This window comes from Carassius auratus, unplaced genomic scaffold, assembly GCF_003368295.1.
Source record: "Carassius auratus strain Wakin unplaced genomic scaffold, ASM336829v1 scaf_tig00004674, whole genome shotgun sequence".
NCBI classification, from domain to species: Eukaryota; Metazoa; Chordata; class Actinopteri; order Cypriniformes; family Cyprinidae; genus Carassius; species Carassius auratus.
Window position 1 is genome coordinate 205 of NW_020523614.1, and position 22,135 is coordinate 22,339.

Consider the following 22,135-nt stretch of genomic DNA (forward strand, 5'->3'; position numbering starts at 1 on the left):
TAGAAAAGGTAATATCCTCACAATTATTCTTAGATAAAAATGGTATCTGTGAGGATTTCCAGTCAGGATTTAGACCATATCATAGTACTGAGACTGCTCTCCTTAGAGTTACAAATGACCTGCTGTTATCATCTGATTGTGGTTGTATCTCTCTTTTAGTGCTATTGGATCTTAGTGCTGCGTTCGACACTATTGAAAACTTTGTTGGCATTAATGGAAATGCATTAGCATGGTTCAAATAGTACGTATATGACTGCCATTAATACGTAACAGTGAATGAAGAGATATCATATTGATCACAATTGCAGTATGGAGTACCTCAAGGCTCAGTACTAGGGCCATTATTCTTCACGATTTACATGCATGTCAGGAATCATGGTATAGTGTTCACTGTTATGCTGATAATACTCAGCTCAATATTTCTTTGCGGCCCAGGTAACATACCAATTTGAAAAACTAATGGAATGCATAGTCAATATAAAAAACTGGATGACGAGTGATTTCTTACTGCTTAATTCTGAAAAAAAAAAAACCCTGTTAATTATTATAATTATTGTTAATTATAGGACCTAAAATCTATGCATGTAATAACCTAGAAAGCCACGTTTCTAGCATTTGTGAAACTGCATTTTTCCATCTAAATAAATATCTAATTATGGCCTATTCTCTCAATGTAAAATGCAGAAATGTTAATCCATGCATTTATGACCTCAAGATTAGATTATTTTAATGCTTTATTGGGTAGTTGTTCTGGAAGCTTAATAAACAAACGCCAGCTAGTCCAAAATGCAGCAGCTAGAGTTCTTACTAGAACCAGGAAGTATGACCATAAATCTTGCTTATTACTTATAAAGCCCTGAATGGTTTAGCACCTCAATATTTGAATGAGCTCTTGCCACGTTATAGTCAGGGGTGCACATAAGAGGTCCGCATGCGCGACCAAAATAAAAAATGCATAATATAAATATGTTCTGACAGCGCATTTGCGTACAGACATGGTTGACAGCATTTAATGCAAAATTACCATTTTAGATCACAAACTGTACTATATAAGTTTTATTTTCAACCTGAAAGCATAAATCTAGGCTATGTCTACCGTTTCAAAGCACAATACAAAACTGTGACATTCATCCACTGACACTCTAGCAGCGCTAAATCTGGAAGCACATATACTTACTTGCCGGCAACCCGACAAAATAAAAGACTGCTGATTTTAAGTTTGAATATGATGAAAGCGATTTAGTTTTATTTATTTTTAGATGCTTTTTTCGTAAGCGACTTAAAATTGGGGAATACATAAAGCTATTCTTCTTTAAGAGACAAACAAACAAAGGAGTTATAAATATTAGCATTTTATTTGTAAGTTTATTTACTTTAAAATAAATGCATTTGTATTTAATACTAGGGCTGCTTTTTATTTTTTAATAATATTATCAGACACTATTATTTAGTTTATTTACTATTATATAAAAAAACTAAATAAATAAGGTGATTGTAAATGACCACTAGCAGTGTTTTATTATGAGTATCCTGTTTTCATACTTTTATTTCACTGGGACTTTTATTTTGACATCATACTATCTGCATGGGGGACTAATTTCTCTGCGCTCTCACTCGTTCAAATTAAAAGAAACACAGGAAAGGCATGAGAAGGTACGTTGCAAGACGATGCATGTTTAAAGTCAGAGATCTAAAATATTACTGTAATCTTCAACTAAAGTGTTCCTTGAAGTGTTATACCACTGTGCTTGATTTGTTTTGGCAGTAATGACTTGAGAATAATTCATGAAGTTGCTAGCTATCTCGTTCATGTTAAGTTAATGGCTGCATCCTTCCCTGGATCACCACTCTCTAGCACCCTTTGATATGCGGAGCGAGGTATGTCGTTGATTGTAATATATTAATATGTATTCATTTCATACGTTCATGTAAATGGTAATAAGATTCATTTCACATGATGGTTATTGCCTGTTGTGCTGTTATAAATGTGATTCTAGCTTGCTAAAGTGCATTTGTCAAAGGATTATTTTGTGTCTGTCTAAATTGCCTTTGTTATTTTTCTTTTAAGTTTTCACGGTGTTGGTGCTATGCACACTCGTCTGAATTAAAGTACACCCGTATGGAAACACTCCCAAGCCTGTTTATTCAAAGTTGAAGGGCTGCTACAGTGAAAACTCGACGCTCGCTGTGGAGTGAAACTCAACTCGACGTTAGAAGGACTGCCATCCGCCATTCTGTGTTCAAGACTGCCACCTGCTGTTCAAACGCCCTCAATTCAACCGGCACCCAGGCAAGATCGGTCTATTTCGTTTATGCTAATTGCTGCATAAAATCAACAGGGACCTTTTGATTGCTAAAGGTGATATTTATGTAATGGACTGAAGTCACCTTTATAAACAATATACTGTACATGTCTGATGCTCTGATTTAATCATACATTTGAAAGGTTAAAAAAAAAAAAAAAAAAAAAAAAAACCGGAACTAATTGAAACCCGTTAAAGGTAAATTCAATCATTGGTAAATCTGTGTGATAACATTCGTTACAAAGCTGTTTGTGTGTTAGCCTACATTTAATTTTGTTGATGATAATTGCCCATTGCATGTTTGATATTAAGTATTTGCTGAGTTATTAAGCTATATGTCAGCAATTATAAAACTATAGTTCTGTAGTTCATATAACCAACACAATACAGCAACACAACTTCAAAAATGTCACTTAATGGAGAAGTAGCTAACACACATGACTCACCCATGAAACAGATAATCCACAGCCAGTCAGGTCTAGTTCACGTGAAAGAACATTTACAGAAAAGGGATTAGAGATGCACAAACAGGAAGCCATTAAACACAAGAAAGAATTCATGAGAGCCTATGGCTCCTGGAAAGAGGTGGCAGGAAAGGTTAGGACCACACTAAAATCATTCTGTTCTCAAGATGAACTAAATAAAATCAGAGAAGAAATAAAAATTCGACACAATGCAGTAAGTGAATGTTATGAGCCCATTCAACGCAATCACAATGCCACCCCAGACATTGTACCGAAAATGGATGCTTGTATAGCACTCACTGCAGAGATAAGCGAAATAATAGAGATGCGGCTAGAAACTGTAGATGATGTCTTCAATCCAGAACTTGAGAAACTACGAGTGAGGATGGCTCTTAAGAAGGATGATTATGGATCCATCTTCGGACACACCAAGACAGATACCGTACTCTCCCACACAGAAAATTCAATCCAGTCACAGTGCTCAAGCAAACATGTAGATGCGGGAGCAGAACTTGCAGCTCAGCAAGAAAAGGTTAAAGCAGTATATCAAATACAAGCTCAAGAAGACGTTCTTAGCAAATTAGAAGAAGAGAAGCAGCTAGTTCTTAAAAGGTTAGAAGATGAAAAGCAAGTAGCTCTTAAAAGGATAGAGGCAAACATGCGTCAGGAGAGAAAAAGACTACAGCAAATTCAAGCAGAGTCAGGAGTTAGAATAGCAGAGGCGAGAGTAAATGTATACGAGAGCTTTGAACATGACTCCACAGATTTGCCAAAAGAGACTGATCTCACAGTTGAATTCAAAAGCCAGCTAAATCCAATGGCCAATGCATACCAGCCTCCACAAGCACACGCAAATGCACTAGCATCTCCTGAGAAAGATGTCCTTACCCAAGCACTCATTAACTCACTTAGTTTGAATCGCCTGCCTGCTCCTGAGCCACCAAAATTCTCTGGTGAAGCCCTAAAGTATGTAGACTGGAAGATGTCCTTCATGGCCCTCATAGACCACCAGCCTCTCCCAGCTCATGAAAAAATGTTCTATTTAAAGAACTATCTGAGTGGAGAAGCGCGTAAAGCTGTAGAGGGATTCTTCTACAGAAACTCAGAAGCAGCATATCAGGGGGCCTTAAAGGTCCTGGAAGAAAGGTACGGAAACCACTTCATTGTGCAAAAGGCCTATAGAGACAAGCTCATGAAGTGGCCCAAGGTTAGTACCAATGATCCTGTTGCACTTCGAGAGTTTGCTGACTTCCTGCAAGGATGCGTTGAAGCAATGCCTCATGTAAAAGGATTGGCCATCTTGGATGACTGTGAAGAGAACCACAAGTTGCTGAAGAAGTTACCAGACTGGATCACACGAAGATGGAGCAGAGTCGTCACGGAAAGGTTCCGAATCCGGGGATTACCCAAGCTTTTCCTGTTTCACAAGGTTCATCCAGAAGGAGGCTCGGATAGCCTGTAACCCTGTCGCCTCTCCACTTCTAATCAAGGCCACAGATGACAGGCAGCCCAAGAGAGCTAGAGCACTTCACACAAACATTAAAAGGAACAATCCCACGGAAAAGGTTGAGAAAGTGTTCATCACCAAGTCAAAGCCACCTTGTCCTATCTGCAAAGATGAGATGCACGGGGTCATAAAGTGCCCTATCTTTGCAGCAAAATCTCTGGAAGATAAGAAGGCTTTCATACGGGAAAACAAATTGTGCTACGGATGTTTGAGAAAGGGACATAACAGTAAGGATTGCAGAACGCGACACTCTTGTGGCATATGCAACAGACGTCACCCCACCTGTCTACATGAAGAAAGAGAGAACCAATCTGTTGAAACAAAGGAGAAACAGTCCACTTTCACAGACAAAGGTACTAGTCAGGAGGAGATCAAAGTGACGTCCCATGCAGTGACGCAGCGTGTCTTTGCCACATCAAGCATCGTCCCTGTTTTCATGTCATCTGCAAACGAACCACAGAAAGAAATTATAACTTATGCTCTTCTGGACACGCAGAGTGATTCGACATTCGTTTTAGAAGACCTACTCGAAGAGCTGAATGTGGAGACCAAACCAGTGCAGCTCAAACTGAGCACCATGACAGCTGTTGACACACCCATAGCAAGCAAAAGTGTATACGGTCTACAAGTTCGAGGACTACAGTCTGAAAAACAGATTCAGCTACGCCAAGCCTACACACGTGGCTTCATCCCGGTCGACAAGTCCTACATCCCGACTTCCAAAACGGCGCTGCTCTGGCCTCATCTAAAGCATCTAGCAAACAAACTCCCGCTGCTGAAGGACTGTGAGGTGGGACTGTTAATTGGAAGTGATTGCCCATTGGCGTTAGCCCCCCAGGAAGTCATCACAGGAGGCGAAAATGATCCATTCGCCCAGAGAACGGAACTCGGCTGGAGCATTGTAGGCTCATCCAATCCACATCTGGATCGCCAGGGAAACCAGAGGTTCGTCCATCGAGTGACCGTGAAAGAAATACCAGTGCCATCACCCAATGACGTGCTAAAGGTCTTGGAATCAGACTTCAAATGAAAGGAAGTATGCAGACAAAGACAAGTATGTGTCACAAGATGATGTTCGCTTCATTCAGCTTCTGAGTGACAACATAACTCAAAGGAAAGATGGACACTATGAAATGCCCCTCCCTTTCAAGAGCATAGAGCCTCCTTTGCTACCAGACAACAAGAAGCTGGCAACAATTCGATTGCAGCACCTTAAGAAAAGGTTGAAACATAACGAGCGATATAAAGAACAGTACAAGGCCTTCATGAAAGATATGATAAAGGAAGGCAACGCAGAGCCAGCCTCTCCTGCAACAGGACAGCAGACTACGTGGTACATACCACACCATGGGGTGTTCCACCCCAAGAAGCCAGAGAAGCTAAGGGTTGTCTTTGACTGTTCAGCAAAGTTCCGCGGTGTCTCACTAAATGATACATTGCTAAACAGGTCCTGACCTGATCAACTCTCTCCTTGGAGTGCTCTGTCGTTTCAGGAAAGAGGCTGTAGCCATCATATGCGACATTGAGAAAATGTTCCATCAGTTTTACGTTCCTCCTGAACTACGTAACTACTTACGGTTTCTCTGGTGGGAGGATGGAGACCTCGAAGCAGAGCCTCAAGAGTATCAAATGGCTGTCCACCTATTTGGCGCCGCTTCATCACCTGGATGTGCCAACTTCGGTCTGAAGTACTTGGCACGTCAACACAAGGAAGAGTATCCATCAGCGTCAGCCTTCGTTGAAAATAATTTTTACGTCGATGATGGGCTTATCAGCGTCCCCTCAATAGAAGAAGCAAAGGAGTTGATTGCTGAAGCACGAGAGTTGTGCAAGAGAGGTGGCTTGCGTCTACACAAGTTCAATTCAAATGAAAGGTCAGTTCTGGACTCTGTGGACCCAACTGAGAGAGCAGTCACATCTGAACCTCTCAATCTGGACCTAAATGCAGCTCCAGCAGAACGTGCTCTCGGTATCCAGTGGTCCCTTGAGCATGACACCTTCTGTTTCAATGTAAACCCACAGACCAGGCCCTCCACACGTCGCGGCATCCTATCTGTCATTGCTTCTTTGTACGATCCAGTCGGATTTGTGGCTCCGTTTATCTTAACCGGAAAGTGTATCCTCCAGGAGCTGTGCCGTCGAGGCATTGGATGGGATGACCCACTTCCCGAAGACGTAAGTCCACGGTGGGAGAGATGGAAAAGCGACCTAAAAAGGCTGAAGGAAGTCTCAATACCGAGATGCTATCAACCACAAGGCTTCCGCAAAACTGTCATGAGGGAACTACACCACTTCTCGGATGCCAGCAATATAGGATATGGCTCGTGTTCCTATCTGAGAAGCAAGAATGAAGATGGTCAAGTTCACTGCAGCCTCGTGATGGCAAAGGCTAGAGTTGCGCCTACAAAACTCACAAGCATTCCAAGATTGGAACTTTCAGCAGCAGTGGTTGCTGCAAGATCAAGTGTCATGTTGAGAAACGAGCTAGAAATGCCGATCCATGCAGAATTTTTCTGGACTGATTCCCAAGTTGTCCTGGCTTATATCAACAATGAAGCAAGAAGGTTTCATGTTTTCGTTGCCAATCGTGTGCAAATGATCAGAGAACACACCAGACCCAGCCAGTGGCACTACATAGACACAACAGAAAACCCTGCTGACCATGCGTCGAGAGGTCTCAGTGCAGTAGACATTTCTTCATCAAACTGGCTACCGGGACCCAAATTCCTGTGGGAACGAGAAATACATCCAGAGTCTCACCTAACTCTTGAGTTGCTTGTTGGTGATCCTGAGGTCAGGTCAATGCAGGTGTTTACAACAAAAGTTGAACCTTCCAAGTCAGATATTCTTACCCGTCTAAATCGATTTTCCTCCTGGTCAAAACTCCTGAAAGTCATTGCAAGAATCAAGAGGTTGAATTCAAAGCAAACCCATCCTGGCAAAACTGTGAGCGTGGAAGAACGAGAGAGAGCTGCCGAATCCATAATGAGGCTTGCACAAGAAGAAGCATTCTTCCAAGAGATGAAAATACTTAAAAAGGGAAAAGGTCTTCAAAACTCCAGTCCTCTGTTTCGCTTGGATCCCATCTTAGAAGGAGGAGTACTTCGTGTCGGTGGGAGACTAGATCAGTCTTCCTTAAGCCTAGAAGTCAAACACCCTTTGATTCTACCCAAAGGAGGACATATTACCAAGCTGATATTGACCCACTGCCACGAGAGGATCTGTCACCAAGGACGCAATCAAACTCTAACAGAACTCCGAGCCAACGGGTTTTGGGTCATCGGAGGAAGTAAGTCAGTTGCTAAGCTGATACACAGATGTGTGAAGTGCAGAAGACTCAGACGGCCTTCAGAAGAACAACGCATGGCAGAGCTTCCTAAGGAGCGTGTAGAAGTCTCTGCTCCCTTCACATACTGCGGCACCGATTGCTTTGGTCCATTCATTACTAAGAAAGCCCGCAAAGAGCAAAAGCGCTATGGCTTAATCTTCACTTGCCTTGCTTCTCGATCTGTTCACATTGAGATGCTTGACGACCTATCCACAGATGCATTTATCAATGCCTTAAGATGCTTCATCAGTCTCAGAGGAGCCGTTCGTCAACTCCATTGCGATCAAGGAACCAATTTTGTGGGAGCTAAAAATGAGTTCAGAGAAGCACTGAAGCAATTTGACACCAAAACAATCAAGAGCTTCCTCGCAGAGAGGCAATGTGAGTTCATCTTCAATGCTCCCTCAGCAAGTCACGCTGGTGGCGTCTGGGAGCGTCAGATTCGGACTGTCCGTAATGTTTTAAATGCCACACTCTGTCAATACTCGGGCAGACTCGATGACTCTTCCCTTCGAACTCTGTTCTATGAGGCAATGGCCATTGTGAACAGCCGTCCGTTAACCGTAAACGGGGTAAATGATCCTACCTCACTCGAGCCATTAACTCCAAACCATCTCATACTGATGAAGTCCAAGATTGCCCTTCCACCACCTGGCAAATTTGAGAAGGAGGATGTCTATGCAACTAAAAGGTGGCGAAGAGTTCAGTACCTCGTCGAACAGTTCTGGAGCCGGTGGAAAAGAGAATATCTCATGAACATCTCCACACGCCAAAAGTGGCATACGACTCGACGCAACCTTAAGGTAGATGACTTGGTCATTATAAAGGAAGACACCCCCAGAAATCAGTGGCACCTGGGACGAGTGGTTGAAACCACAAAGGAGAGAGATGGACTAGTGCGTCGCGTCAAGGTGTTAGTAGGAGAAAGGACGTCAGTGAAACAAGATCGCCCTACCAAACCTTTGATTATAGAAAGGCCCATTCAGAAACTAGTTCTCCTAGAGAGTGAATGATCAGTCTTAGTTGTCTACACCTTCATACCCCCTTTGACATGGGCTACTCTCTCTTAGTTAAGTTGTACTCACCTGCACATATCTAGAAACACTGATACAGACATAGGACTCACGTATGAGCCGTTCAGCCAGGTTAATCCTTGTCTTCACTCTCATAACATGAGTGGTGGGAGTGTAAATGACCACTAGCAGTGTTTTATTATGAGTATCCTGTTTTCATACTTTTATTTCATGGGACTTTTATTTTGACATCATACTATCTGCATGGGGGACTAATTTCTCTGCGCTCTCACTCGTTCAAATTAAAAGAAACACAGGAAGGCATGAGAAGGTACGTTGCAAGACGATGCATGTTTAAAGTCAGAGATCTAAAATATTACTGTAATCTTCAACTAAAGTGTTCCTTGAAGTGTTATACCACTGTGCTTGATTTGTTTTGGCAGTAATGACTTGAGAATAATTCATGAAGTTGCTAGCTATCTCGTTCATGTTAAGTTAATGGCTGCATCCTTCCCTGGATCACCACTCTCTAGCACCCTTTGATATGCGGAGCGAGGTATGTCGTTGATTGTAATATATTCATATGTATTCATTTCATACGTTCATGTAAATGGTAATAAGATTCATTTCACATGATGGTTATTGCCTGTTGTGCTGTTATAAATGTGATTCTAGCTTGCTAAAGTGCATTTGTCAAAGGATTATTTTGTGTCTGTCTAAATTGCCTTTGTTATTTTTCTTTTAAGTTTTCACGGTGTTGGTGCTATGCACACTCGTCTGAATTAAAGTACACCCGTATGGAAACACTCCCAAGCCTGTTTATTCAAAGTTGAAGGGCTGCTACAGTGATAATAGTTATAATATTATTACTATTATTAATTAATTTTTTATAGTTGCATTTAATGGGTCATGCTATATGCAGTGTGAGGACCAAAACCAAATCTCCAGGTTCTCTTATGAGAACCAGGCTGAAAAAATTATGTGCACCCCTGGTTATAGTCCTCCACGTCCGATGTGTTCTCAAAACTCAGGCAATTTGATAATACCTGGAATATCAAAATCAACTGTGGGCGGCAGATCCTTCTCCTATTTAGCACCAAAACTCTGGAATAACCTACCTAACATTGTTCGGGAGGCAGACACACTCTTGCAGTTTAAATCTACTGTAGATTAAAGACTTTAACCTGGTTTACACATAACACACTAATACGCTTCTAATATCCAAATCCTTTAAAGGATTTTTAGGCTGCATTAATTAGGTAAATGCTGATATTAGTCTGTTTCTCTCTTATTCTGAGGTCACCGTAGACACCAGATCCAGTCTGTATCCAGATCAGAGGGTCACTGCAGTCACCCGGATCCAGAACGTATCCAGCCCAGATGCTGGATCAGAACCTAGAAAGGACCTCTACAGCCCTGAAAGACAGCGGAGACCAGGACAACTAGATGAGCCGCAGAGACAAATACCCAGTGAAGACCTTTTCTCAGACAACCAGCGGGACAAGACCACAGGAAACAGATGATTCTTCTGCACAATCTGACTTTTCTGCAGCATGGAATTGAACTGCTGGTTTCATCTGGTAAGAGGAAAACTGGCCCCCAAACTGGGCCTGGTTTCTCCCAAGGCTTTTTCTCCATTCTGTCACAGATGGAGTTTCGGTTCCTTGCCGCTTTTGCCTGTGGCTTGCTTAGTTGGGGACACTTCATCTACAGCGATATTGTTGACTTGATTGTGAATGATTGCACAGATACTATTTAAAATGAACTGCCTTTAACTGTCATTTTGCATTATTGACACACTGTTTTCCTAATTAATGTTGTTCAGTTGCTTTGACACAATCTTTTTTGTTTAAAGCGCTATATTAATAAAGGTGACTTTTCTTGACCTGGATAAGTCTTGAAATTAAACTGCTATTACTCGATGGGCATTTTTATAATAGATATGTCAAGCTTTGAATATTTAATTGAAATTATTTCATTTTTTTTTTTCAAAAATAAAAATGATCTGTTATCCAGTAAATCACAAACAACTGAAAAAGTACTGGGAGCTTCAAATATTGTTGTGGACAGTAGGGGGCCTTGTAGTCGAAATGGTTGATTGCTTTATGCATCCAGTGAGAGTCTATTTTTTACATGTTGCTTTAGGACAACAACACTGGAAACAGTGACTCATCTTAATTAATCTTTATTACTGGACCATTTTTTTGTGAGTAGAAGGTGCAAAAGTAAATCAAGTTTTGCTAGTTTTGGCAAGCAGGTTCTAGGTATGATATAGACATGGAGATGAGAGATGTTCTTAATTTAAATGATCATTTTTATTGGTAAAGTTCAAAGACATTAAGCTCCTAAATACTTTTGGATTTTCCAAGTTATGGAGAAAAAGAAAGAAAGAAATAAAGAAGTTTGTATCTGAAGGGTTTTAAGATCCTCGCTGATTAAGCCTACCAGTGACAAGTACCAATAATTTCAATAATACAGCTGTAATTCTGAGGTTTACATTTGTGAGTGATGACTGCCATCTACTGGTGACAATAATATGTTGTAATAGCACATTTTTAATGAGAATGTCCGTACATACCTGTCAAGTTTTGGATTTGAAAATAAGGGAAATTTTCCAGCGCCCATTGCGAGCAGTCCCACCACCCCAACAAAGCTCCAGTATCCCTTACATTTTAAGACAGGTGTTATAGCCCAAATTAAAACACAAAAGGGTATATATGAAGAGCATTTATTTAAAGGCTTATTTGCATATTTTCTGTTAATTTAACATTGATGTCTTTACATTTACATTTTATTTTAATTCCACACATTCTTTTCATTTCATATTGCTTTTCTTTAACAGTTTTTCTTTTCATTTCACATAACTTTTCTTTTACTCTTTTAGTGAGTTGTTGTACCAATTTGTTGCAGACTTTGCATTCTTTAAAAAAAGTAAATTCGCTGTCCCATTTATCACGGTATTTACACATGGGTTTTGGTTTTTTGGCAGGTGTGCCTTCACTCTCTATTGTAGCATCCATCATCCGTCTCTGTTTTTTCTTTTGTTGTTGTTGTTTTTCCCACGTTATAACTCATGTCATCTGACCTCACACACCCCTCGCGACAGGCTACTACAGGTGGGAGTAATCGCGAGACTAGTGACAGAGCTCAGATTGGGAATGTTTTTATTATTATTATTTTATTAATAACGCAGGTAAAAAAAAAAAAAAAATACGGGAGATTTACGGGAAAATACTAATACGGGAGGACGGCGGGAAAGAAGGGTAAAATACGTGACTTTCCCGGCCAAAACGGGATACTTGACAGGTATGTGTCCGTCACATGTCCATTTATCCATCAATCAAATCATATTCAGGGTCATGACAAAACACATTCTGTGCTGTTTCAGACTTTAAAAAGAACGTTTAGACTTTTTTTATTTTATTTTAATTTAAGTAATTTATTGTTTAATAATTTCTGGTCTGAATCTTAGAAATATTAGACAGTAAAAAGTATCAATGATTTCAGTAAATAGATAGCTAGGCTAGTTTAATGGATGTAAATTGTCTTTGACATCAATTGGTAAACAGAAAAATGGTGTGTGTTAGCTCAATGGCTTGCTTTGGATGTTTTGGAATGCTGTCTTGGAGAAAGATCGAGGTGGTCGAAACTACGAACGATTTTTCTTTAGGCATAATATCAGAAACTGTATTTTGTTGAACCATTTTTTGAAACACCTGAGGCTCATGTGTTTGTTGTGCCCCTCTAATTAATAGGCAACCATAAATCCACAACTGCAGGACCATCTAATTTCATAGACGTTCATGGTATCTGCTTTATAGTTACATAGTTACATTTACAGACACTAGAGGGCAGTAGAGGACAGCGATTAATGGAATGGCGTGAATCATATCAGTTACAAAAAACATCGAGGCCTGGTTTCACAGACAGGGCTTGGGTCAAGCCAGAATTAGGCCATAGTTCAATTAGGACAATTATATAGTTTTTATAAACGTGCCTTAGATAAAAACACTACTGCTGTGCATCTTGAGAAAAATCAGTGGTGCTGACAGTATTAACCCCTTAGCATTCTTGTACAATTTACCTGAAAAGTAATGTTTTTGAACCATTTGGAGTATTTAAAAAGTAATCTTTCTATAACCAATGTTTTTACAGTATATGATGTTTGTTTGTGGGTGTGGGTGTGAGAGTGTATATATATATATATATATATATATATTCCATGATATTTCAAAGTTTGTATCAAAATTTTTACTTTATGAAACATTTGTATTATTTACTTCAAAAAGGCTGAGCAAGTATGTTTATATAACTTTCTGGGCATTTCTTCACAAATTCATATATCCATATTTACACGTTTATAAATAAACTCGTTTGAATGTTGTTAACATGGTGTGTTATACAGATAATTAAGTGGTTTTAATGTTCTAACAAAGTTTTAAAGTCTTAATGTGTAATAGTGTTTATTCCAATACTTTACAGAATACTTTAAATAAATTATTGAAAAAATATGTTATAGTTCATAAAAATGTATGATTTAAAATTTTGTAAATATTTTTTTAAATGTGTGTGTGTGTAAGTGCAAAATACAGTATGTACTATTGCCTATTTTATTCAATAGTCTATTTCTGTATTTATTATTAATGAAAAGTTGTTTGGCATGTAAATTCTGCTGTCTAAATAAGTTTCAACATTTTATGTATCTGAGTTTAAATCAGGATTTTATGAGTTCCTTCCTATACTTGCATCAGCATGGTTCCACGCAGAGCGAGACTGAAGCAATACCACACCTCACCACCGAACACCTGCATTTTCACTGATGCACATCACACAGATAAAGCACCTCCTGTAGCAGAGACTCACAGACAGACCCACTGCAGAGGGTTCAAAAGGTCTCCAAGGGCAGCCGAGCCTCTCTAAACATGCCTCCTGTCCCTGTGAGTTTCCATCCTGATGAATCTTTCTGTCTGTTTTTGACTCTGTGTCTCACACTCGCTGCTCTCTTAGTCTCTCCTCTTGATCTGTTTCTGTCTCTCTGATGTTTTGCAGTCTGTCTGCTTTACTGTTGTCCTCTCTCTCTCGCACCCCCTCTGATTAACCCTAGGCCCCCGCTGAGCGGACTGCCAGACAGAGCCATTTAATTTCACTCGGATCCTTTTCATTTCTCTCCTCCAGGCATATCCCTCCATCACCTCAGAGTGGATAAAATACGAGCAGCTTTCAAGGGACACTCTCTCTGCTAGAGGAGACTCGGTTGCGCAGCTTTCGAACATGAAATGTGAGTTATGTATGAACTTTTTAATTTCTGACGTCTTTTATACCGTGTCACCATGAGCTACTGTTGTTTTAATGTTCAATCAGCTTCATTTACCATCTGTTCTTCCAAGTATAATTGGAAATACTTGCACATGCATTTCAGACTCTCCTACCCCATGAGACTCTCATAAAGGTGTGTGATGTGAACAAAAGAAAAGTGATAAAAGAAATAAACTTTTGTTTCAGTTACGCTAAAGAAACATTTGATAAAAAATGACACAAAACATTCATTTTTCATCTATGAGTTCCTTCATTTGGCCCATTCACACACTGAAACGTCTAAACAATGGCTTTCTGGCAGGTTAGTTTGGGCTGCTCAGTGAGTGTGTATAACTGTTTACTATTGTACATCTTGTGCTATGAGGTTTTATCACTGCGTCTGCCTAGCAAGATCAGCCAGGTCTAAAATAATGGGGTTTATATTTTTCGCAGCATTAATCTGACAAAAGTGTTGCACTTGTTTACACACTGACAGTGCTGTTTTTTTTTTGGTGAATAAAAAGACAATACAATTTTATTTTATTGTGCAATTGAAAATTAAATGTTTATGTGCATTAGAGACCAACAACGATTTGTCCATTGTACTGAAAGCACAAGCAAAGTCCTGCTTGTCCTTCAGGAAGCACACAAACACTGAGGAGGTAACAGTCAGCTGCAGATGTGGGGTTAAGTGCAGGAAGAGCTCAGTATACCTCTGCCTGTTAGTTCACTCCCATCACCCTTTACCAGACCTAGAAACCAACAATTGTATGTTGATTTCCCCACCTAGAGATCCACTAATCACCTAGTGCTTCGATGTCTTACCACAATATCTATCAAAAGATGGTCATTAGAATCCTAAATTTTAAGAGTCTGTTCACATTAAGGATATAACTATAATTATAAAAATATAGTTTTAAAAATTATACTTAATTTAAAGTCCACACTACAACTATAACGATAACAGCATAGAGGGACAGTATCATTGGAATCACTTTCAAAATTATTTATTATTATTATTATTATTATTGTTATTTTTAGCTGGAACATTGACAGCCAATCAGGATCCATTCTGCTTTAAAGCTCGATGATTTAAAATAGCAGACTTCAAAACTGTAGCTTGTGCTTATAATAAACAGAATGTAATCGTTTGTTGGTGTGGGTGCTAACATGGTCACTGTTTAAGTTATCATTATATTTAGCATATTCCTTATTTATTTATTTATTTTGTGAACGGGACTTAAAAAAATTAATCTATGCACGATTTGGCAACAGCAACTTCTTGTGTGAAAATATGTGAGAAAATTAAACACAAATTTAGATCTTGAGGAAGTGTCTCACAACTGGACAAAGCAAAAACTATAATATTTAACATTTTTGAAACTCGTTACCAAGACATTTTACTATAATATGCTAAAATGGTATGTTTAGTTAAATAGCTAATATATATATATATATATATATATATATATATATATATATATATATATATATATATATATATATATATATATATATATATATATATGTATGTATGTATAGGGACATAAACACACAATATTGCACACAAACACACACACACACACACACACACACACACACACACACACACACAATATTTCTAATAACTGTCTATTACAACAAACATTGCTTAAATTATTCAATAGCTTGCTACTACTATAGTTTGCTATGGGAGAACACTATACCAAAACTATAACTTGATGCATAATCAAGTTTATGGTTGTGCTGAAAGAATAACTTATGTTTACCTTCTATATACTTTTAAAATCGCCTGTGTTTTATGAGTATTCTGTAAATTCATAAATATAATCTGTACAGCAAACAATTCTTCTCTGTCCGCCTCTGCAGGCACATTTTAACACTACAAGCAGCACAATAGCAGGTGAGAGAACAACAGCTGGAGAGGGAAGGAACATTAACACCCCATGCAAAACTGTTACTAGGTGTTCCCAGCTTTCTCCATTTAGAGATAATTATGTAATTGGTGTTAACACAGAGCCAACATCAGCACAAATGTTTCCCATTCCCTTCTCTCTGACACCTTCGTTCTGTAGCCTTCAGCTTGTGTTACTTTGTCACTGATAGCTTGTGTCTGAGAATGAATTTGCATACTGCATACACGTATATGATTGCGTACAGACAAGTGCATGAATCTAATCTGGGCTGTTTCCACTGAATGGACACTGTGACCCAGTAAGACCACCATGGTGCCTTAATCGAAAAATAAACTCCGGGTGAGAATTAGCCTTCAGGTGCTAATTACAGTCCTCCAGCTGCCCGCTGTCTCCTCTGAGGAGATGGGAGCACGAGCTGAGTAGAAGAATAAATGCTTTTATAGTCTGCACGTTCCTACCAGATACTACAGAGGAAGCACAACTGGTTGCTTTCACATTATTTCTCTAGTATGGTTAGGCAGCAAAGTGGCCATTGAGTGTGACTGATTTACATTCTGTGAAGTTGTTTCAAATGTTCATTATTCTGCTAAACCCATTGTTCTAGACTGAGAAAATAAACGTCACTTTATTACCTTAAAATATTTAAAGGAACGCTATGGCAGCATTAAATTGAGAAACCTTTGTCTAGGGGCAATTCATCTGCGTTACCCTTTTTCTAATCCTGAAGGCTGATATGAAATATTAATCGCTGCCTTTGAATATGTGTCCTACCATTTACAGACGGCTGTATATGGAGTGTTTTGCTGTGGATCAATTTTGATGTTTCAATGTTTGAATGCTTCAAAAGCATTAAGTCAGATTATGAATAAATAAGAAGCAGAACTGATAAAGGCGTCATTGCCCTAAAGGAGGAGCAAGAGTTCATGTGTCTAATTCTACACTTCAAAGACCGTCGTGCCTTTTTCATGTGTACACAGTCTTTCTAGAAATTAGGTCGGGTTTTCTCAGTGATTTCGAAATTAAGAGAGTGCCTCTTTGAAATATAATCGCAGAGGAGAGCATAGAAACACATAACTTTCATTGGTTTTTGCTCATTCAGTTGCATATTAGGTCTACGGAGTTAACTAATCTGGACTAGACCAATGGTGTCTCTAATAACAGAGAATAAAAACCAGAAATGCACTCAGTAATAATAATCAATAATGAATTCTGTTTAACTTTAGATATTATTTTAATAATGTATTTAATTATTATATATATAAAAAACTTTCATTAGTTTTGCTCTTTAATTAGCATATTAGATGATGCTAATGCTAACGCTAATAATAATAATAATTACCTTAGACCCTCGCTTAGTGAGCTGTCAGCAGTCTGTTATTGTTTCACCGCCGGAGCAGATGTAGACAAGAATGCCTCCTAAGCGATTGAGGTGTTCTGTTGTTGGATGTAATAATGAAAATAGCAGTCATCATTTACTCCTGACATCTGATCTGCTGAAGACGCTGTGGATTATGTTTGTTTTTGAAGGGAATGTGCCTATAGATCATTAGTGATCCAGCCTCACCTACAGAAGAAGTGATTGTAAGGTTTTTTAATGAATCTTTCCCAATCGCCTTTCCTAATAAAGTAAACAGTCCCTCAGAGAGGGGCGGGGTCAGAGGAGCTCATTAACATTTAAAGGAAAATGCTACAAAAATGTGTGCTCTGGAAAGAGCTGTTTTTGACAGGGTAAGAAATGTGTTTTTTACATTACCATTGATAAATTTAAATAAACTATGTTACAGACTTTTCATTAAGACCTTAAAAAAATCATATAAACTGGTGGAAATGGGCATACTATGACCCCTTTAAGTTTAGTTAGATTAAAAAATACACAAATGTAGGCCTATAGTAAACTAAATGAGAATACATGCAAATGAAAAGTTTGATAGTACAGACAGAGCTTTATGAAAGATACTTATTTTGTGTAGTGAAAAGGATACTTTGTGATTGTGTGCGTTGTACTAAGACAACTAAAAATGCCGAAATGTTTGAAAAAAAAACCCCCTCTGAACTTTTGATGATCTGTTGTGATATTAGTAGTAGTTTTAGTAGTTTTGAAAATGTAAGTTGCTTGTGAAAATAGCGCCAAAGTGAATAGAAAAGTCTAATGTGTCCTCTTTAATAATATAAATGTATTATAAATACAGGATTGTATCTAGTAATGCCACTTTATCTTGAGATTCACACAAACATTTACAAATATACATACACTTTCATAGTTTTGTTCTTTAATTTGCACATCAAGCCAAAAACAACAACAATAATAATAATAATAATAATAATAATAAATTTAGTATGAATATATTAATCTGTTAAATGCATTTATCCAATCATGCCAACTGAACATATAATTTTTTTCTTTATAATATAGTTTTATAGATAGATGTTAAATTTAACAAATCAAATGTTGCTAAAATGATTACTGAAGTTAAAATGGTTATTTGTTGCACATCTGAATTTCCATTTAGCTTACCATCCTCCCACATCTACCCAGAAGTCAAGCTTTCTGCTTTTTATTACTAGTCATCCACTGTAGAACTCATTGTGAGTGATGCTGATGGCAGGCATTGAGTTGTTGAAATGTGCAGCTAGGCCGACGCTGGTGTTCTCGAGGTGTGTGTGCGTGTGGGAGGGAGATAAGTTATGCAGGAGAAGTCGTTGTTTAGCACGGTGAAGCGCTCCACAGAGATCTATTGCAACATGATGAGGAGATGAAATTAAGGTCAGAAACACCACAATTTTTCCTGTCACAAGAAAGATGCAGTGAATGGCTGCGGGAGAAAATGACTTAAACTGTCCCTGGTTGTCTGCGTGGGAATCTGATTTCTGGAGTCATTAATTTTGTTCTGTAGCCATTAACACAGCTTCGTTATGAAGGACTGAAGCTGCTGCATTATGTGAGGATACCTGGAATTTTCTCAATAACATAGCAGGAATTAATTGAAGTTTTTAATTTTTTAACCTTTAAAGCTCAAAGAGAAAGCTGCTGTAATTTACTGTGTCTAAAGTCATGAATAACCTTTCATTTGATATTCCTCCACTTGACCATGAACGTCTGTCGGTATGTCTGGTCCAGCATTTCTTTCTTGTTATATGCACACCCACAGCACAGACTCATCAGAAGCCGGGTATTAAAAGTGATTTGTATCTTTATATATGATCTTCAAGTGTCATCCACACAAAATCCACAACTTGTATAAAAAAGAACTGTGGATACATAAGTCATTAACTACAAAAAAGACAGGTGTTTCTGCAAACTAATAATTTAGAGTTTTTATAATGCATATTAAACTGTAAACCCTAATAAGTTGGCAGAACTCACAAAATTTGAGGTAATCGTAAACTGAAAGATTAAATCAGTATAACTTTAAATATTGATTTTCTACAAGTATGTTAATCACAATTAAACTGAAATGTTGATTAAGATAACTCATAAACTTGAATGAATAAATGAATGAATAATCATGCAGAAACATTGTATTAACTCAAATCTTTTGCAATTTACTTCCAGCTAGCTAAAGCACACTTAGCATCTGCTAATGTAATTAGCAAATTGACCCACACTATCCCTTTGTGTAACTATTATTTGCCCACTTAGGCTGACAAATCTCAAATGTGTTTTATAGTGTAATTCTTACCTTATATAACTCTGGTCTGGTAGAAAATATCACAGCATTTATACAATCCTTGATACAGCAAAACTTTTCCTTTTGAAGTCAGTAAACAATTTTCCATGGATATAAAATGGGATAGAGAGCCAGTTGTGATTCTCAGATAGTGACTTTACATAAAAGAAACAAAAAATCATAAAGAATATATAATCTACTGCACAAAGCTGAAATCGTCGGCCTGTTCTGAATTCCTCACATCACACCACAATGCAATGAAAAATACAATGCAATGTCAAAAGTTGCAGTTGGTGAAAATCAACATCAATTTGTCACAGTAGCTGTGATAAGGAAGCATAATCACAACTAGGTTTTATGAAATGACTGGCTCAAAAACTCTTCTATTTTATGATAACACTGAGCCACTTTTTGGAAACATTTTAGCAAGCATCTGCATTTATCTGAAATCAGAGAATCTAATACATATTTCCTGGCTGTATTTGTTGTTACTGTTTTTACTTGGACAAAAAATACACAATGTTCTTTGGATTGAACATTAGTGTCCCTTAGCAATAAGTTTCTTCTCATTACACATAGAAATGCACATAATTATGAATCGAGTGCAATGTGTCCCTATACTGGAAACATTATAGGACCACAGACTGGTTTGAGGTGTTCTGAGATAAAAAAAAATATCATGTCTCTTAGGAAGTTTTTTTTTTTAAAATCCTTCTGAGAATAAACATATCAAGTTGAAGTGAACACAAAACAGTCAGTATGCCATACACTATCTCCGTTGTAGTGCAGTAGCTGAGAGAACTATGTTATCCTTCAGCAGGTTTTCTATAGGGACTGGCTATAGTCCGTTTATGACAGGGCTCTCAGGTTCAACAAAGCCGACATGTCTGGCAAGAGTACATTTTCCCCATTCTTTTATGTAAGCTTATTTCATCTCTTTCCTCCTTTTCTTCCCCCCTGAAACTGTCAACCAGGTTTGGTTCAAAAGTGTTCTGAGAAGCCACTCAGGGTTTGATTGCCCTCAGCAGGGACAGCGTGCCATAGCTTATCTGTCCGTTAACTGACAGCGAGAGAAGCCCACAGCAACAGATATCAGCTCCGTTACACCAAAAGAGCTCTAGGGAACACTGTCTGGTCAGTTCCACACATAGACCAGCCTCTCTGACACTGTCCTGTAGAGACCATGGCACAGATTACATACAGTTTAAGAATTGTTTTGAGAACAGATGAAATTACAAATAGTATATTTGACCAGTGGAAGACTTGGACTTAACAATCAAATATGCCTAATTTAATAAGAAATTACATCATAGTTATGAGTTTACTTCCACAGTATGTGGAGAGAAACACATCAAAATGTAATTTTGCAAGTTTAAAAGCACATCTGTCAAACTTCTGACAGGACCATGAAGGCAAAAAATAGTAAAACATAATATGCTACAGCGGTAATTTTTCTTCCTATGACTTTTCTTTCTCCACAACTTGTCAAAAGTTTTCTTTTTTTTTTTTTTTTTTAAAGCAATTTATCATGAACAAGAGTTTCTTTCGTGTTTTGGTGGCATCAAAGTATTGGTGAGGGTTGATTTATAGTGATGTCCCAGCATGCAACAGTCAGTCCGAGGGGTTCTCTGCTGAGAGATCTTCTTGACTGGCCATCTGAATCCACAGGGAACTTGCTGCCTGCTCAAGCCAACTTGACAGATAGCTGGGATTTTCAGTGGTAGAAATCCTAATATCTAAAAATGAGGTTAAGCCATGAAAAGGATTTAAATATTTATTTTACTTATTTTACTGCATATAGTATATTGCCACACACAATATGAGGGAAATGATTTATGTGAATACATGTCGTGGGGTCTGGATGATAATGTGTGAATCTGATTTTGTAGCTCAGTATTTTTCCATTTTTATTTATTGTTTATGAATCCCACAGCAATTAAGATTATAAACCAACAATGTACTGCTTTTACCTTTATTATTAAAGGGGTCATATGACGAAGGCTAAAAAGAACATTATTTTGTGAATTTGGAGTAATCCAATGTGTTAATGTGGTTTAAGGTTAAAAAAACACATTATTTTCCATTTTATGTACATTATTTTTTTCTCCTCTATGCCCTGCCTTTCTGAAACGCCTTTCTACTACTCTTGGCAAGATTTTGAAGTGCGCAACCAGTGGATGCTTTACTATCCCATGAGGCCACAGGAGATAATTGGTAAATGGCAGTGAAATGATGCAACTGAAGGAACATGACAATGACAACATGAAAAATTGTAGTAAATCTGGATTGATACTACACCTCTATTCTAGACCTATATAGAACATATATTTTTAATTATCAAAGTAGATATAATTCAAAATATGTATCTACTTAGTATTGATTTTAGATGCTTGCATCATGTTTTTGAACAAACCAGTTGAGTGAATAATTAAAATGACTCACTCTCTAGTTTTGTTCCTGCAACAAGGTCATGGAATAATTATTTCACTCAAATGAAATGACTGAAAGGTTCATACTTCTAAGGACACCGCAATTTATTTTCTGAAATGCCATCTTATTGTGTAATCTTAAATCATATTCACTTTCCCAATCAAGTTGCTGAATTAGACTTGATTTCAGAAAAAAAATGGTAAAAGAGTGA

At 38.1% G+C, this 22,135-nt stretch overlaps 2 protein-coding genes across 2 annotated transcripts; both read left to right on the forward strand.

Annotated features, from left to right (window-relative positions):
- Positions 1-1,648: 1,648 nt before the first annotated feature.
- Positions 1,649-5,699, forward strand: LOC113070608 (uncharacterized). Its single transcript, XM_026244010.1, has 2 exons — positions 1,649-1,878; positions 2,069-5,699. Exon 2 carries the CDS (start codon positions 2,823-2,825, stop codon positions 4,227-4,229), a length of 1,407 nt encoding a protein of 468 aa, XP_026099795.1. The 5' UTR covers positions 1,649-1,878; positions 2,069-2,822; the 3' UTR covers positions 4,230-5,699.
- LOC113070607 (uncharacterized) lies at positions 4,390-9,511 on the forward strand. The gene is made up of 4 exons (XM_026244009.1): positions 4,390-5,280; positions 5,363-5,672; positions 5,722-9,171; positions 9,362-9,511. Exons 1-3 carry the CDS (start codon positions 4,390-4,392, stop codon positions 8,613-8,615), a joined length of 4,095 nt encoding a protein of 1,364 aa, XP_026099794.1. The 3' UTR covers positions 8,616-9,171; positions 9,362-9,511.
- The last annotated feature ends 12,624 nt before the right edge of the window (positions 9,512-22,135 follow it).

Coding starts and splice junctions, on each gene's coding strand:
- LOC113070608 (XM_026244010.1), top strand. CDS start 2,823: ATGCACAAACAGGAAGCCATTAAACACAAGAAAGAATTCATGAGAGCC.
- LOC113070607 (XM_026244009.1), top strand. CDS start 4,390: ATGCACGGGGTCATAAAGTGCCCTATCTTTGCAGCAAAATCTCTGGAA. Junction 5,281..5,362: donor CACCCAATGACGTGCTAAAG/GTCTTGGAATCA, acceptor CGCTTCATTCAG/CTTCTGAGTGACAACATAAC. Junction 5,673..5,721: donor GCTAAGGGTTGTCTTTGACT/GTTCAGCAAAGT, acceptor ATTGCTAAACAG/GTCCTGACCTGATCAACTCT.